General features: G+C 42.5%; 1 protein-coding gene across 1 annotated transcript in view; it reads left to right on the top strand.

Annotated features, from left to right (window-relative positions):
• celf6 (CUGBP Elav-like family member 6) overlaps positions 1–16,380 on the top strand; it is a 137,977-nt gene that overhangs the window by 81,612 nt on the left and 39,985 nt on the right. Inside the window, 1 exon segment of the mRNA XM_051076972.1 lies at positions 6,219–6,267. Within this exon segment, the coding sequence (XP_050932929.1) occupies positions 6,219–6,267 (49 nt within the window).

Genomic DNA, 16,380 nt, shown 5'->3' with positions numbered 1-16,380 from the left:
CTTTTGGAATGAGGTTCCTCCGTCTCAGCCAGAGCCACAGGCTCTTTGTTGGCTCTTTAAGAAAAGTCAGTTATTAAACATCTTTAATTGAGCTTAAAAGGCTGTAAATGGCATCAACAGCTCCAGTGAATTCACTGACGGCAAAACCACAGAATGATAATGAGAGGTATCAAACAATGGATGCCTTATCAAGAGAATGGCACCTGATGACTTGAAAACTAAACGGTATCTGATGTGTGGGAGGAAATGAAAGGAACTGAGATGAAAAAAGAGCAAAGAGAACATGGTTAACCAGTATTAGTTTTAATTTTTCCCTTCATTTAGTTATTTGTTTGTAACATAACTGTTTACGCTTTGGGATAAATCTGTCAAGTCCACTTAGGTATCATGAAAGATTTTAAGACTAAAAGTTCACTATTTACACTACATAACAGAGATCCTTCATGACTGCACAGTCCCACAAATCCCCTTTCCACATCCATATCCTTGTCAAAAATCACTGGGTTACAGCACAGCAGTGGCTGCATGTAGCATTACCTTCATTTAAACAGGCTGAAAGCAGCATTGAATTTAAAATATTGTTAATCTGTAATACAGCTTGATCTGTAGCTGTGATGAACAATCCAATGCAGCAGAAACATGAGTGTAATTTTGGTAGTGGTGATTGAGGAAACAAGTTATTTGTTTTAGAAAAAAAAACATTTCCACAATTCTCCAGGGGAACTCATGTAAACAGGATTATTTGAGAGAATTGTCAGTTTATGCAGAGCTCAAACAGACTAATGCTCAATCACAGTTTTGGCAGTAGTGGCTTTGTTGTTGCATTTATATGCAGCCAAAGCTAAATGAGTCTAACTTTATTAATTTCTCAAACAGAAAAAACTAAAGCAAAGTCAATGTGACATTTTCTTTATTTGTCTTTACTTTTACTGTACTACGCAGTTACACTGCATATGAAGGCTATAAAATGGATCAGCGTCTTTTTCACATTATAACAATGTATTATTACAGATGGAAAAATTGGTGACTGAACGTCTGGTTCAGTATCTGTACCAACATAAATTAAACTTAGAGAGGTTCATCTTCTGCCTTTGGTGCCATATTTGTCAAGACAAACTGCATAGTTGTACCTTCACCGACCGCACTGACTAAGCAAGAAGATTTTTCTATTTAGACAAACTGGTCTAGACTCTTCCCTTCATTTGGTGAGCCATATTCCTCATGAGCCACTGTGATTGGCACAGCTGTTTAAATTTTACGAGATGAGTAATGTGACTGGCAGAGAAGGTAATGATTCATCACCACACCCTCCTATCAATATCCCACTTCAGCCAGCAAAACTACCAAGCGTGGATGCTCACTGAAGAACAAAAATAGTACCTCGTGTCCAGATACACCTTCACAGTGCATGGTGTGCATATGACACAACACTCTGCTGATCATTGTAAATATGTAGTTAAAACATTTTTTCATTACATCCTTGTGAAACCATTTTATCTTGTATCCCTTTAGCTTGCTGTCCTTTTCTGAGTGACTTGACATTTAATGCACAGGCAGCACTTAAAGGACTTTTTGTGGGTTTAGCCCAGCACTCAAGCCCAACACATTCTACTTAGAGGACTTCAGAATTATCTGGGTGTCTCTGTTGTTAGGTCTGTCTGGTGCTCAATTTATTACAACATGCACTGTATGTTAAGTTCTTGCAGTTGATTGGCATGTCCTTAAAATGCAGAATAAAAAATAATGATCCTAAAAAGTTGGATGGCTAATCACATAGATACTTTTCCAGACAGGTTCAGAAGACTAAATAGAAGCCAACAACGGAGATAAATGCTTTAAATGTAGAGATCAGGACTTTCTCACAGGTGTAATTTATTCGTCTAATTCAACTTGGGATCACTTAAAGGTCCACCATCATACTGGATAATGCGAGTCATCTAAAAAGAAAGTAAGAAGTGTAAGAGTTACAGTCAAAGTGACTCAACAGTGGAGGAAGAGTATAAATACTCACACTCTTGCCATGGCTCGGAGAGAACATTTTTCTGAATTTAGAATGTCTGGTAGATAGCATTTCTCCTTGCTTGCTTTGTGAGCAGTGGTATTCACAAAGCATGGTCAAACGCGGTCAAAGGCCAGTGGTGTCCTTGTCTCTCTTCCTCCTCACTGCACTATTATCAATCAGACACACCAGCCCAAGACAGATGGACTTGAATGCGTGCGCACACACACAAACACACACACAGCCGTATGCTCTGAAACTTACACACAGCCCTTTACTGGAAAATGTAAGCAAGTTCCTCTCTTCCACACTGTTGGTTCTCCACCCCTCCGTGACTTCAGCTGACTTTTATTCATCATAACAGAATGAAAAATATAGATTTGCCCCTGGAGATTAGAACAAAGAAAAAAAATGAATGTATAGACATAAAGGAAGTAGAGCATGAAGGAGGGGAAAATATGGAGAGGAAAAAAAAGTGAGTGAAAGAAAGAGAAAGACAGAAAAGGAGAGGGAGAGATGAGGAGAAAGAGAGATGGCCTCTCTAAGTGCAGCAGCACACAGGCACAGAGCTGTGAGTTCCCAGGCAAGACAGCATGAGCTGCCTATTTGTCAGCATTGATCAACCCATTAAGGGGCTGTGGTGGGAAGCATATTGGTTTTGGAGGCCAAAGGGGCAGAGAGAGACAAAGATAAAGCAAGACGGGGGGTGTTGAACTCCTTTCAGCCTCGGCAGCCACACGTCTGCAGGATGAAAAAGCCTGTAGTCTTCCCCTCCAATGTCTACGCAGTTCATTTCACGGGGCCCAATGGGAAGGTAGTAGATGTCATTTGTCTTACAGCATCTCTGGAGGCTCCACTGTATGTTATCTTAGCTTTCTGCTGCTGTAATGCTAATAAGGAAGTAGCTAGCTTCTCAGATAGACAGAATGTCACTTGTCCTCTTCCTCTGTGTGTGTGTGTGTGTGTGTGTGTGTGTGTGCGCGCAAAGGGTGGGTGGTGGGGTGGGGGTGGGTCCTGGCCCAAGGGGAAAGCAGGCTGCCTCTTCGCCCAGCCTCTGATGAATTCATATAATTAACTCTGCCTTGATCTGTTGGCTAATCCTGCACTCAGTAATAAGGGATTAAAATGTCACCTAAGCCACCTGCTGTTATTGAGCCCCAAGACTTTTTGTGCCACTGTGCATGTGTGTGTGTGTGTGTGAGTGTGAGTGAAAGAGAGAGAGAGAAACAGAGAGAGAGAGGATAAAAGTAAAGTCAACTTCAAGATTTCTGTTCAATGAGCTTGTGTGCTAAAAACATTCCTTCTGTTTGCGCAAGAAAATATATGTAGAGGACAATATAAAGTAGCTCAGAGAAGCAGGCATCTTAACTGCTGCCATATGCATGTGAGCACCACTCACAACTTCGTAGTCTGGCATCAAGCTGAACTCCATAATTTGGCAGGAAGCTGGAGCAAAAGTTGCAGCAGAGTCGCTCTGAAAACTCATTGTCACAGTCACTAAAAAGGGACATGAAAGTGGGACATGCTGGAAGGTGGGAGTTGAGAAATCTTTTTTTCCTCCCCTCTCACTATGACCTCCTTGGACCAAGTAAAGAAAAAAAGAAGAAAGAAAGGAGTGCCAATTGGTTGGCTAACAGCCCGCAGACCAGCGGCCAGCTTGTCTTGCCTGCCTGCCGGCCACCTCCGCTTGGTTGCCTAGCAACCCCCAAGTATACTTTTGGGTTGTCTAATGACTCTTGTTGCTGCAGTGGCTCAGGGGCTACTAATGAAGCCTCCTGACCAATCGCTGGCGTTTAAGACCTAGAAGCTGACTGATCACTGGACAGGGATCTTGGGACTACCCTAAACCTCTTATGTGAGACAAATTCTGCCCCCAACCCGAGCTGCCATCAAGACATACACATACACACACTTGTAGTATGTAGGCAGAGCACACCTTAACTTACTGCTTACAATGCTTCAACTGACCTTAATTCTCTCCACCACACACTCACATACATCAATGCTTCACCCTACCTGAACTTTACCTAAGAGTCACATATAAAAATATTCAATGCAATATTGATAGCAGTTATGCAACCAGACAGTAGAAAAGGTTCCAGTCTGGATGTTTAAGGCTGTACAAAGATGGTAATTATAATGATGCTAAGAGCCACTTTAGCCCTTGATCCACACTATAAACAAAACCCAACAGGACCTCATACTCACACCATCCTGTCAGAGCCTCAGTGAACCAGCCTCTGACAGAGTAATGGCTGTAGCTGAAACATCTGGACTTATAGTCCCCCTTGAGAACATAAGGAAATTTCCTCTCTAAAGCTTTATCTCAGACTTGAAAGTAGTAAGTCGCCACTTCATCCCTTTAAGTAAATCTAATGACTGTTAAAGGATACCTAAAAAGTGTTAGAATAGCACTGTTAGTATGAATGGATGATGTTTATTCAGAGTGACCAGTAGTGTGTCAACAGGTCAGTGTCAGTTTCTCAGTGATGCTTCAGCTCATCAGGCACTGACAGCTGCGGAACTGAGTATATGACCTTTGTATTTCTATTCATATGCAGGATGATCACTCTAACTAGGTAACATGCCCTGAAACGTTACAAACACATGTAAAAATTTGTGAGCAAGACATGATTTGACAGTATTTCTTTTGTTTCTTAGTATCTCTGCACCATCAATGTTATCCACCCTGGGACAAACAATAATAGATTCTGTATATTTACTATTTGCCTTAGGTTATATATTTTATTAGTTTAGAAACTACAGTTATCTGTGGAGATTATCAAGTGTGTGCAGATCAATTTGTATGGGTGTTATTGCTCCTTAGCCTGTGTCTGTGTGTGTGTATGGTTTCATGCGCTTGTCTTTGTGATGTGTCCGTCATCTCTCGAAGCTTTGTTCCAGTGTCACAGCATATTGCTTGGCAAGTACATTACGTCCCCAGGGTGTCACCATGTATATGCTTGTCTATACATGTCCACCAGTCTTAGGTCTATATTTGGCCATGGTCCGGGCTCATGTCAACTGCTGTCAAGTGCTACGTTGCCTGAGGGCCCAACACCCACTGTGCCGCCCTAGCTGACTGATCTGAGTGGGCAGTACCGTGTGCCATTCACTGGCACTCACATGACGGACCTGTTCACATGGCCTAGTTAGAAAGATAGGCCCACTGCCAACTGAAACCAGAGGAGCACAATGCCAAATATAAAACACAATGCCAAATATGACATGCGTGGGTAGCCTCAATAAGCAAGGGTTTTTGAGGGTGGCTCTTAACACCCACCCTTTTCACAGAGGAATGAGGGAATATTATTCCTGTTTCAGAGAAGGCACTAGATCGAGTGTTTTTCTGTTTTCATATTCAAACTGCAGGGAGTGAGAAAAAATGAAACCATAGTCAGGGGAGCAAAAAGAACAAGGGGAGTTTTTATTCACGGCAGGCAGTTTTTAAAAGGGTTTTTTTATGTTAGCTTGGCGTCCTTTTGCTTTCACCTCACTATGAAATGGATCTTCAAAGGTTGTTTATCGATTCCCTACTGTTAACCTTTCACAAGCTGTTTCACAGCTACGCTGTTCAGTGGCTCTCAATAGTTTAGGAGGCTGAGACAGGGTGGGGTTGGCTGACCAGACCAGTGGCATATTAGTTGTGAGTTTCCAAAGGGCTTCTGGGTAGAGAGGCAAAAGAGAAGGAAGGGATGGAGGCAGAAAAAGAGGGATTGCTGAGGGTCAGGGATGAGCAGGATATAGCTGGTGACTGGGAGTCTGGAGCCAGGAGGGGACAGGAAGAGCAAGGGCCAGCCAGAAAGGACCTTTCCCTATGGGGCTGGGAGTGGCTGATGTAATGGCATTAATCTCCAAGTGCCATCTGACACCCAGTGTGGCTCCGTCATTGAAAAGTGCTAATTCTGCTGAACTGTGAGGGGAATTCAGGCATCTCTAGAGGCAGTGCCCTGGATTAATTAAACACGCTGGCATGGAGCACTGCACAGATTTATCTCTTTTACGGCATCGTCACTGTTTGATTTTTGTGTTTAGCCCACAGAGCAGGACAAACTCAGGACATTAGCACCAGGAACACTGCCATGTTTTACTTGTTCTCTTCCCTCTTCACATATTGCAGCGGTTGCTCCTATCATTGTGTGCTAACCAGGGATTTCCCTTCTCTTCCTTCTCTCTCTTTCTCTTTCTCTCCTCTACTTCTCTCTCTCTCTCTCTCCAGATGAACCGGCCCATCCAGGTGAAGCCAGCCGACAGCGAAGGACGAGGAGGTAATTAACCTTCTCCTGGTCTCTGTTGCACACCCCCCTTAAAACACATGCGCGCACACATACACAAACACACACAAACACAACTACGCTGGAATAGCACACATGCAATCCTTAATATTCTGCTCTCACTTGAGACACACTGGGAGTTAGTAGAGTAGCCCATAATATAGGTCACTTGCTTCTATTGACTTCCCATCTGTGCCAGCAGAGGGGCTGTCTCAGGTTCACAGTCACTGGGAGCAGTTCAAAGACAAGACAGAGACGTGGAGAGAGAGAGAGAGAGAGAGAGAGAGAGAGAGAGAAAGAAATGAGAGAGTGAGGATGGAAAAGAATGAGGAGGGGAGGATCTCCATCCTTCAATCTCTACAGAGTGATAGTAAAGTCTGCTTACAGTTAAGCAGCAGGAGAAAAACACACACACACACACACACACACACACACACACACACAGATGAGCACAAACACAAAAACTTATAGAAACAGCTCAGTGATACTACCTGGAGAGAGACACTATCAATTTATCTAAATACAGCAATTTCTTAGTCACTGAACAACCAGAAGAAACAGTACAACTCACTTAAAGTGTAATATGTCATGATTTAAGAAGTTCAGAACTGCTTTGTGCTATACACACTTTTTGTTTCACTATTCTAAAATCAATGTAAACTATATATCTATCAAAGTATCTGTCTTCCAATTTACCTACTTAGCTACTAATCTACCAAGCTACCTATCTCTCTGCTTCATTAATAGTACACTGGGATTATATAGTATGGTTCAAATTATTGAACCATCTGAAAGTTATCAGATTCAGTGTGATTCATTGTGTGGTGTGAGACTTCCAGTTGGACTCCACTGACAAACCATAGATACATCATATGTGCATCCTATAAGTTAAACTAGTTTCAGTTCACTGTATTAAAAGAATGTGCTGTGCTATTTAAAGCATGAATCATATCAATATGAAAATTCTGCTTTGATACTGTGCTCTTGCACAGCTTCCTCCCTCCATCTTTAGCCTGACTGGTATGGTGATTGACTAGATCATTCTGAAGCCATTTGTGACTAACATCACTGAGGTTAATGCAGATTAAGCCAGTTAAAGATTTACATGGATGGAAGTGGATCTAATTGGTCCGGTCTGTGTCTGCCCTGTGCTTGCATTTCAGAGTGGTGATTTAGACTGCCTAGGTCAGATTAGACTGAGCCACTTCGCTGATTTATGTGGTCAAGTGTGAATCAGATGGCCCATTTCTATTGCCACACACACCCCGATGTAGATCTTATTTTTGCCATGGCGGCACTTTAATTAACGGCCATCTAAAAACAGGCAAAGTCTGACCGACAAGGCCTGGGCGAGAGCCAATCGGCATTCTCACCAAGATAAATTGGATCTCTGGGCTTAAGAGGGGAGGATGGATGGGTCCCAATATCAATTACTACCCTTTTTTCTGCAGAAAGAGAAGGGAGATGAACAGGCAGTGTGAATGAAATACAGAGGGCTCTTAGGCTGGCACAGCCCTGCTAGTCTGTCAGATGAACTTTCTATATGGGAGGACAGGATAGGACACAGCACAGAATGAAATAAGACCAAGCAGACAGGTCCCAACAGAGATATTGAGCGTTAATGGCAACAGGAAGTCAGCAGACAGGCCAGGGAAGTAAACCACAGTCGCGGCTGACAATGAAATGAGATTTACTATGAAGGCCTGTGGTTAAAGGAAAATAGACAGCCCAGCTAGGGCTGACTAAAGGAGAGAATATTGCGTGGGATTCATCTGTGGAAGGCTGAGGGCCAGTCAGGTACACCAGTCCCAGTGGGGCTTCTAGATTGTCAAACCGAGGGTTGAACCGGGACATTTGCACCTCTAGAATGGAGTCACATTTATCACTACCAAGACATCAGCAATTATCTGTCATGGGAGCTTGTCCAGGGGTCTCAATTACCTGCCTGTGAAGGCATTAGGGCCCATTACTCCTTTTGGAGACTCCAGTAGCCCTTCTTTTGTTTGCGGTGTCCCTGAGAGACATCTGCTCTCTGGGGATATGGGAGTGTCAGGAGGAGAAGTAAAACCAGAGCTCAGAAAATGACTAGGGGCCCCGGCACTGCGCAATCCTGCCGCTCGGCTGCCATTGTGGATCACAGGGCTGATTCTCTGGCTGTCTATTACAATGACTCATGTCTTATTTTATTTTTTCCTTGGATTATCAAGAAATAATGGAGCAAAGGAGGGGAGATTCACAGCTTTTAAATCTATTTCTGCTCCTTGAGTCAGCTGATCTCTTCCCCACAAAGTCCGTATTTATCTGATGTGCCTAACACCCCTTTTTTCTGCCCAATTCTATCAAACCATGATTTCAGCTCAGAGATATTAAGGCACAATCGAGGCATGGGTCCTTTGCTCACTCACCCTCTGTGGTCAGTGTAACAACTGACACACTACTGTATCTACACTTGAAACCCCAAGCAATTTGCTTCAATCCAAAAGGGGCAGAAATGAGAAAAAGTAGACATCTCATACTTTCTCTTTCTCTATTTCTTTCTTTCCTCCTTTCGTTTTCCCTCTCTTCGTCTCATTGGTACTGCAGTGCAAAGGGAGAGATGAAGCGAGTGATAGAGAGAGAGGTGGGGATTCAGTACAAGGCCCATGGAGAAATGCAAGAGAGTGAAAGATGGAAGACAAAAAGAGCAAGAGGGGAAGAGACGACAGGATGAGAAAGTTAACGGAGGGTGATGGAGGCAGCTGAGTGAATCTCAGCAGTAAATCATCTCAGAGCCGCCCCATCCCTATCTCCTCCTTGCCTCGCCAGGAATCTTTTTCCCCCTGACCTTGTCTGCCGCTGTGTCTGTGAAGAAAAGATGGGGCCAGATTATCTATGATTGGAGATGGCCATTATCTAAACACAATCTTGGAGCCAGGTCCCACTCCTCTAGCCACTGCTGTGAGACTGGAGACCACACTGATGAGAAGAGAGATGATGGGTCAGCCAGCAACACCCTCTCCTTTTATTAACTCTGATAAGATGGTTTCAACACTCTCCCGAAATGCCCAGCAACCTCCATCAACATCGACTTTTTCACAATGTGCCACTCACAGTGCATTTGTCCACACAGTCCTCTTATGCTGCTTGTTTATTAACTCTCCCTACTTTTGTTTTATTGGCTACTTATACAGTGCCATCAGCATTACAATCCCTGTATGTGAAAGTCAGCAGCCCTGTGTGAGCCTTTTTAATATCTTGTCCATGCCTTTTGTCTGTCTGGCTGAGGGGAGTCTTTGTGAATGGGTCATGTTTGTCCTTGCCAACCTGCTGCTCCTCAGAAGGTGGACCCCAGTCGGGCAGTGGAGAGATTGACAGGACCTTAAGATGTTGCGCACTGTGCTGTCATGCCCCACCCCAGCAGGTAGGAAAGAGTGAGGGCTGCTGGCTGGTTCAGTCTGGCAGGCCACAGGGGAGGGGCTGTCTGGAGGCACCTCACGCCCACAGAGGAGCGCGCTCTACTTTACATGCAAATGAAGCCAAAAGATCCCTCTCTGCCTCTGGACACGATCGTGCAAAACCCTGAAAAGTCAAGCAGAACCCTGGCAGCGGTTGATATGTGTGTGCCGAGGAATACACTGAGACACACAGAGACATGGAGACACATGGACAGATAAAAGAATGCAGAAATTCCCAGCACTGACCACGGCAGAGTAATAATTTAAGGAGTTAAGGAATTGACTTAAATGGCTTTTTTCTCTGAGCTCCATGACCAGGCCTAGCCATCAGACAAGATGTTTCTAATGTAGAAAAAAAATGAGTTAAAATATTTGGACAGAAGCAGCAACAGGCAATTTCTCACAAGCTTCCTCAGTTGTTCTGTGTTGGTTTTTGATCATGCATACCAGAGGGTTTAAAGCTCTCCTCCCACTCCCTTGGGTAAATGGATGTGACAGCACTAAAGGTATGAGTAATGCATTTACAAACACGCAGCCTGTATCCCCTCATCGTGCCTGATACACTGACAATTTGAATGTTTGTTCTCCTCTGATTATTCCATTTACCACCTCACTATACTGGATAATCCACTTGCATACATCAGATTGGGACCAGCAGCAGAAAGGTTTAGTGTGTGGTTGCACATCAATTTCAGTGGGATGGGGTCTAATTACTTATGTTAGCTGGGTAGGAACTAAACACGAGTTGGAAGTAGAAAGGGGCTTATTAAGCAGTTGAAGACTGAACCTTAAAGGTAAAGGGAATGCTCGTGGGGGCTGAGAGACACAGCGGAACAGATATTTACGTCATGCATGTTGTTTTACAATTAACTCACTACATTATTTTGCACTTTCTACATTAACTTCAACATTGCGCTTGAACCGTGCATATTAACACTGAATTATACATCAAGTTTTAGCACTTCTGAATTCTAAAATTACATCAATTTAGAAAAACAACAACACGACTTCATTTGCTGCACTCAAAAAAGAAAACTGCTATATCTTATGCAGGACTGTGGTTCAGTGGGAGTATAACTATGGTATTATTCAGTTTCCATTATAAATACTGTACTTAAATATCTATCAAGCAATGTTATTATTAAATCATGATTCTCATTCCTTTTTTATATTTGTGCTAAAGAAGCTAACTTAGCTAGCTACTTAGCTAATTTTTGTAAGACAAATAAGTCCATAACACTGAAGCAACTCAAGAATGTTTGTAAACCCCAGCTGACAAGGTAACTCAGGTGTTGCAGCCTCCCTTGACATTACCACGTACAATAGGAGGTGCAGAGATCCTGAGTTACTTTCCTGAATACATTGCTGAGTATCAAACTGCCATCTTGAACCTTCATCCCACCTGCCCATACTGACTTTGTTAATAGCAACACAAATGATGTTTTAAAAAAAAATCCATAAAATTTCAACATTACCTTGAAATACTATACTGACTGATATCATCATCTATCTGGGTATTCTCTCTCTGGGCCAATTCCCATGCTAAGGAAAGGCTGTAGGATATATTTTTAATGTTGACCAGTGGTTGCACAATGTGAGATGTACAGTATGCCTATGCTGCATCAGAAACTTTTTCTCTTGAGTTGAAGTGCTTCCATTCGTCTTTATGTTTTTCTCCCCTGGTCTATTGTGAAAGCCATTTATCGCAGTGTATTTGTGGTGGATACCTTTCAGTCATCCTTATCATTCATTGCCATTATAGCAAGTAATTGTTCTTCACTCACTATGCAGCATGACCATATTTTCTAAATGCACTGACACCTATTTGCTACATTTTTTAAGTCCAAATATTTTCCATTAATAACTACTCTATTATTTTGTTTTATTAGTGATTACTTGTCTAATGAATGATTAATCAATTAATTACACAAGAAGGTTTTTTGTGACTTAATGATGGTTGTAGGAGGTAAAGTATTCTCTGAAATTATTTGGGGGAAATGATGTGGTCAAACTACAAGTAACTAATAAACTAACTTAAGTTAATTCTTCATAATGTAAATGTTCGCTTATTATCTAAAAAGCCTATTCTGAAAACAAGTGGCACCTTTTGATTCCAAACAGACTCCTGTGCCCTCCACAGAGCAGGAAAATATACTGTAGTAGATGATGAAAAACAAAATCTAACTCAATATTAAGAAGCCATTCCCAACATTTTGTACACCCAGTCTCTACGACTAAGAGTGTGAGCATGTGTGGTGGTGGGCCTCCCAGGCAGCAGCGCACGAGCGTCAGGCTTTTCTAATGAGTCCATAAGAAGTACAACTTCTCTGTTGTGCTGCCTGGAACATTACTCTGCATTTGAGATGCACCCACTGGCCTAGCAGGCATCTTTTATCGTTGGATGCAGCTGTCCATGCTTTCTGAACACTTACTATTACCAAGTTTCCCTTACTACTGCCAGTGGGCAATGAGTGATAGAATCATGAAAAAAAGAAAAACCAAAAAAAAAAAGGAGAAGAAAGAAATATTTACCATTTTAGCAAGAGAGTAATTCCTTAAAGAGAATATTCCCATTATTGGCAAACAAAAGCAGAAAATTTTGAAAAGTAGACTTTACAGCAACTAAGGCTATGCCTGGTGAGAAAGAGTAGGGCAATGACAGTAAAGGATAAAGAGAAAGAGAGCAATAGATAGACAAAAACAGAAGAGAGGAACAGAAAAGCACAATCTATATGCATATACCGCAGCCTACAACACAAGTAGCACTTTATTCCAGGGAGAGAAGCATCAATCTTGACAGCATATGGCGTCTGTGCAAAATCCATTAATTTTTAATATACCGGGCGCTGAAATGAAAAGGCTTCCTGAGACAAGCAATTGTCAGATGTCAGTAGTGTTTTGATAACTTTTTTGATCTCCTTTTTTATTTGCATTCATAAAATAGGGCTGTCCACATGCCACCTCAGTTTGGACATGGCTGGAGACTGACATGGAACCATTTTCCACTCAATTGCTCCCACCTTCAGTCAAAAGATGAGACACGGGGGGAAACAAAAAAGACGTGTGTATGACTGTGTGTGAGAGCAAGTAAGTGTGCACTGGCTGAAGTCTGTATTAAAACTTTATATGTCTTCACCTTCTAGTGTGTAGGCATATATATTATATAGAGAGTTTTTTTACAGTACAGTAAGAATGAAATAAGAATAAAAAAAACTGACAAGCAATATAAAGACATGTGTTCACATACACTGCCATACACCAAAACCCATTTTAAATTGTATATATGCCCCTGAACCTGCTGTTGTTTGAAGATGCAATAAAACAAGAAAATCAAAACTATGTAGGCAGGCTTTCTAACTACCATACACACACACACACACACACACACACACACACACACACACACACACACACACACATTATTATTTAATAATATTATTTAAGTAGTGGCAAGGTTTGAAAGCGCAGATTACAAAGGTCTCTTCAGAGTAGAGCAGAGAAGTGCTGTAGAGCTCAAATGTTCTCCAACTGTGTGGATCAGCTCTGTTAGAGGGATAAGATGAGCCTCTCTCAATGAGAGATAAGTACAAAGAGGTCAAACAGTCAGTTCAATGAGTTTTGTCACACTTCTATATCTGCAGTCAGTTCCATAGGAAGGTCCTCACCCCTCTTAATGCAAATGCATGACTGTACTAGAGAGGAGTATTCTTTTTTTTTTTTTCCTCCACTCCCCACTTTTAATGGATAACTCTTTTGAGTCATGGAGTCATCTCCTTGTGCAGAGGGTGCATTACAAGATATTTATTCATATTCATAAAATGCCAATTTAAAGCTTGCAAGTGGCCATAGGAGATCAGCAGGAACTTGCAAAATCCAATAAGAGCTGCTTTGGAGACAGGTGCAAAGTGGACTAATTAATAGCAATCTATACTCTGGCCAGGGCATGCGGTGGGCCGACTGAGACACTCTTAGGTCAGGCAATGAAAAGATAGCAGCTCCAAATTCATTTTCTCACTGTGGCTCTCCCAAAGGAAGGCTCCGAAGTACACTCACACTTCCTTTAATGCCTTCACTGGGGTGTAATTTATTTTTGCGTTTGCCAGCACATTTGGAAAGTTCATTACCTCGCTCATGGCTTGTTAATTAGCCTTGTAAAGCCGCCATTAGATCTCCTCGGGCCAGGACCGAGATGAGACTTTTGTCCCAAAACATTAACACACTGCAGGAGGCCTGTAAAACTGCACTCTACCCATTTAAGTTGTAACAGTGACACCTCAGTGAAAATCTGAAAGATGGAGGGGACGATCATGGCAAAGTCACATGCACTATGGACAGGCTGTTGCCTGCTTCACCTTTGCTGCCAAAGACAGGGGTCAGGCTCATTTCTCTCTAACACCTGTTCAGGGCTGACTTTACAGCTACGCAACTCCTCCACTGATGCTCAATATCCAGCTAGATGTCTGTCCTCCTGTCCGTCTTTGCTAAATCCCAGTTGACAGTATAAGTGGCTGCCTCTGTGGCGATCTCCTCAGGGTTCTCACTCACTTCCCAGCCTGGAGCTCCAAGGGAGGAAGAACAGTAATGAGCAGTGGTATCAGGCTCAGCTGGTGGGTTTGAGAAATCCTGCTGTGTGAGGTGTGACTACTGGAACATGGACTGACACCACAGCTACAAGCACCAGCAGTAGAGACGAGGCAGCGTGGCCTTATTGATTATGCAGGTGCTCATTTGTGTGGCCAAGCGGGTAGCAGGCACGTGTCTCATTTGAACTTTACAGGAATTGAACAGGATCTGATTTCCCTGCTGCAAAAAAGGAAGCTCTGGTGCTTTATTTTTAGAACAGCTGCGTCTAATGGGGCCTGGCAGGTACAGGAGGCGTCACATCTGTCGAGGCCCAGGTGATGCTCTCGCCCTCCGCTCCTCCCTGCTCCTCACCCCGCTCCCTACCAGTCAAATGACTCACACTGAAGATCAACAGTGTCATTTCCAATAAACTCTTCTTCCTCTTCCTGCCACTTTCCATCAGTTCTGGCGATGGGTTCTTGCTAGTAGCCATTTCATTCCACAACACAGCAGAATAGGGGATGCATAATGTAAAAGATGTAAAGAAGATGAATGCTCTGTCTAATGCCAGAGCACCGGGAAGATTAATTAGAAAAATCCAGCTTTCTGACTGGCCAAAATTTTGTGGTATAGAGCCCATACATCTGGGCCTGAATGCCCCCCTCTGGAGCTCAGGAGGCAACTATGACTTGCAGTAGCAGTAAGGATGTTGGTGCAGGTGGAGTTGCCCTTCAAACGTAAATTTTATTCCAGTTAAGTACTGGCTGGGAACTTTCAAAAAGACAGTGCTCAGTGTCAGCTCAGATATTAAACTCACACAAGATTTAGCCAACACTTAGACTGTCCATTGGGCATTGTTTTTCCTTGACCACTCACCCATGACCTTAAAGATGTTGGTTTGATAGCCAGAATGTAGCTCTGATATTTTCATGAGTCATACAGAGAACTGATTTTGAGCTCACTTATTTTACTGATTATTTTCTATTAAGAAATATCCAGACAGGAGTTCATATATCACAATATAAACTACCTACTGTAATATTTTGTCATTCTTTAGTTTTGATGTATGAGAACTAGACCTTGTAGCTTTCAGAGTTACAATGTTTTGCTTTCTGCCATGCTCCATCTCTGGGCTAAGGAGGAAGTAATAGATCTTGGCCATGGTTATTGTGGTTGTGTTGCAATGAAATTGCAAGAAAAAAAATCATTTACCCTTTAACATTAAACAATGTACAAAAAATTATGCAGTGTGTGCACAAAATGGTAGGAAGACAAATTCTTTTTCTGAATTGCATGCAGTGAACCAGGCTGATTCTAGTTTTGATTTGTTGCGATTGGGAGTTGAAAAATGGGAAATCTGTAAACCTTTGGCTGATAATTATCCACTAACAGCTTCACACCGAAAAGCTTCATCTGTTATTTGTAGGCGGGCAACACCGCGCAATGCACAGACGCATGTTCATTTTTAAATCTGACTTGACTCGTTTTCCAAAGTATTTGTTCCCTGGCTTAAAGTTCCCCACAATAATTCAGAGTTACGATATGTGAGTGCCCTAAACTTTCCATACAACTTATTTTACATATCATAGTCAACAGAGAGCAGAGCGGGTGAGAACAGACTTTAATGAGAAACCAGTACAGCATGTGCTGCAAATGAGGGAAGACCTTTAAAACTCCTGTGGATATTATTCATTGCCCAGAAGAAAACACCTCTGACACAGACTTTACTCTTGCTTATTACAATTCCTACTGCCTTGGTGATGAGAAAATGTAATACCATGTTCTTGTTCCATGTTCTCTTTCAACTTAGTGACTTAAGCACCCAGACGATCTAACAGTTTGTCTACCTGAGCAAAATAGTCCCGCACTCTTTCTACCTTTACCTGAAACCAACAGCGCTCAAAACATCATCTGTATCAAACATCACTGTGGCAGACTTGAATAACTCAGTGGAAACAGGAATATATCTCACCCTCATACCAGGGTGGGGTGGCACACCACACAACAGTAAGATCAACAATAACAACAACAGCAGCAGCAGAAGCAGCAGCAGCAGCAGTGTAGGCTCAACACAGCAGACTGCTGATAAAAGAGGGGGGGTGGGGGGGGG

Source organism: Lates calcarifer, linkage group LG2, assembly GCF_001640805.2.
Source record: "Lates calcarifer isolate ASB-BC8 linkage group LG2, TLL_Latcal_v3, whole genome shotgun sequence".
In the NCBI taxonomy this organism is placed as follows: domain Eukaryota; kingdom Metazoa; phylum Chordata; class Actinopteri; family Centropomidae; genus Lates; species Lates calcarifer.
This window is presented reverse-complemented; position numbering and strand designations above follow the sequence as displayed.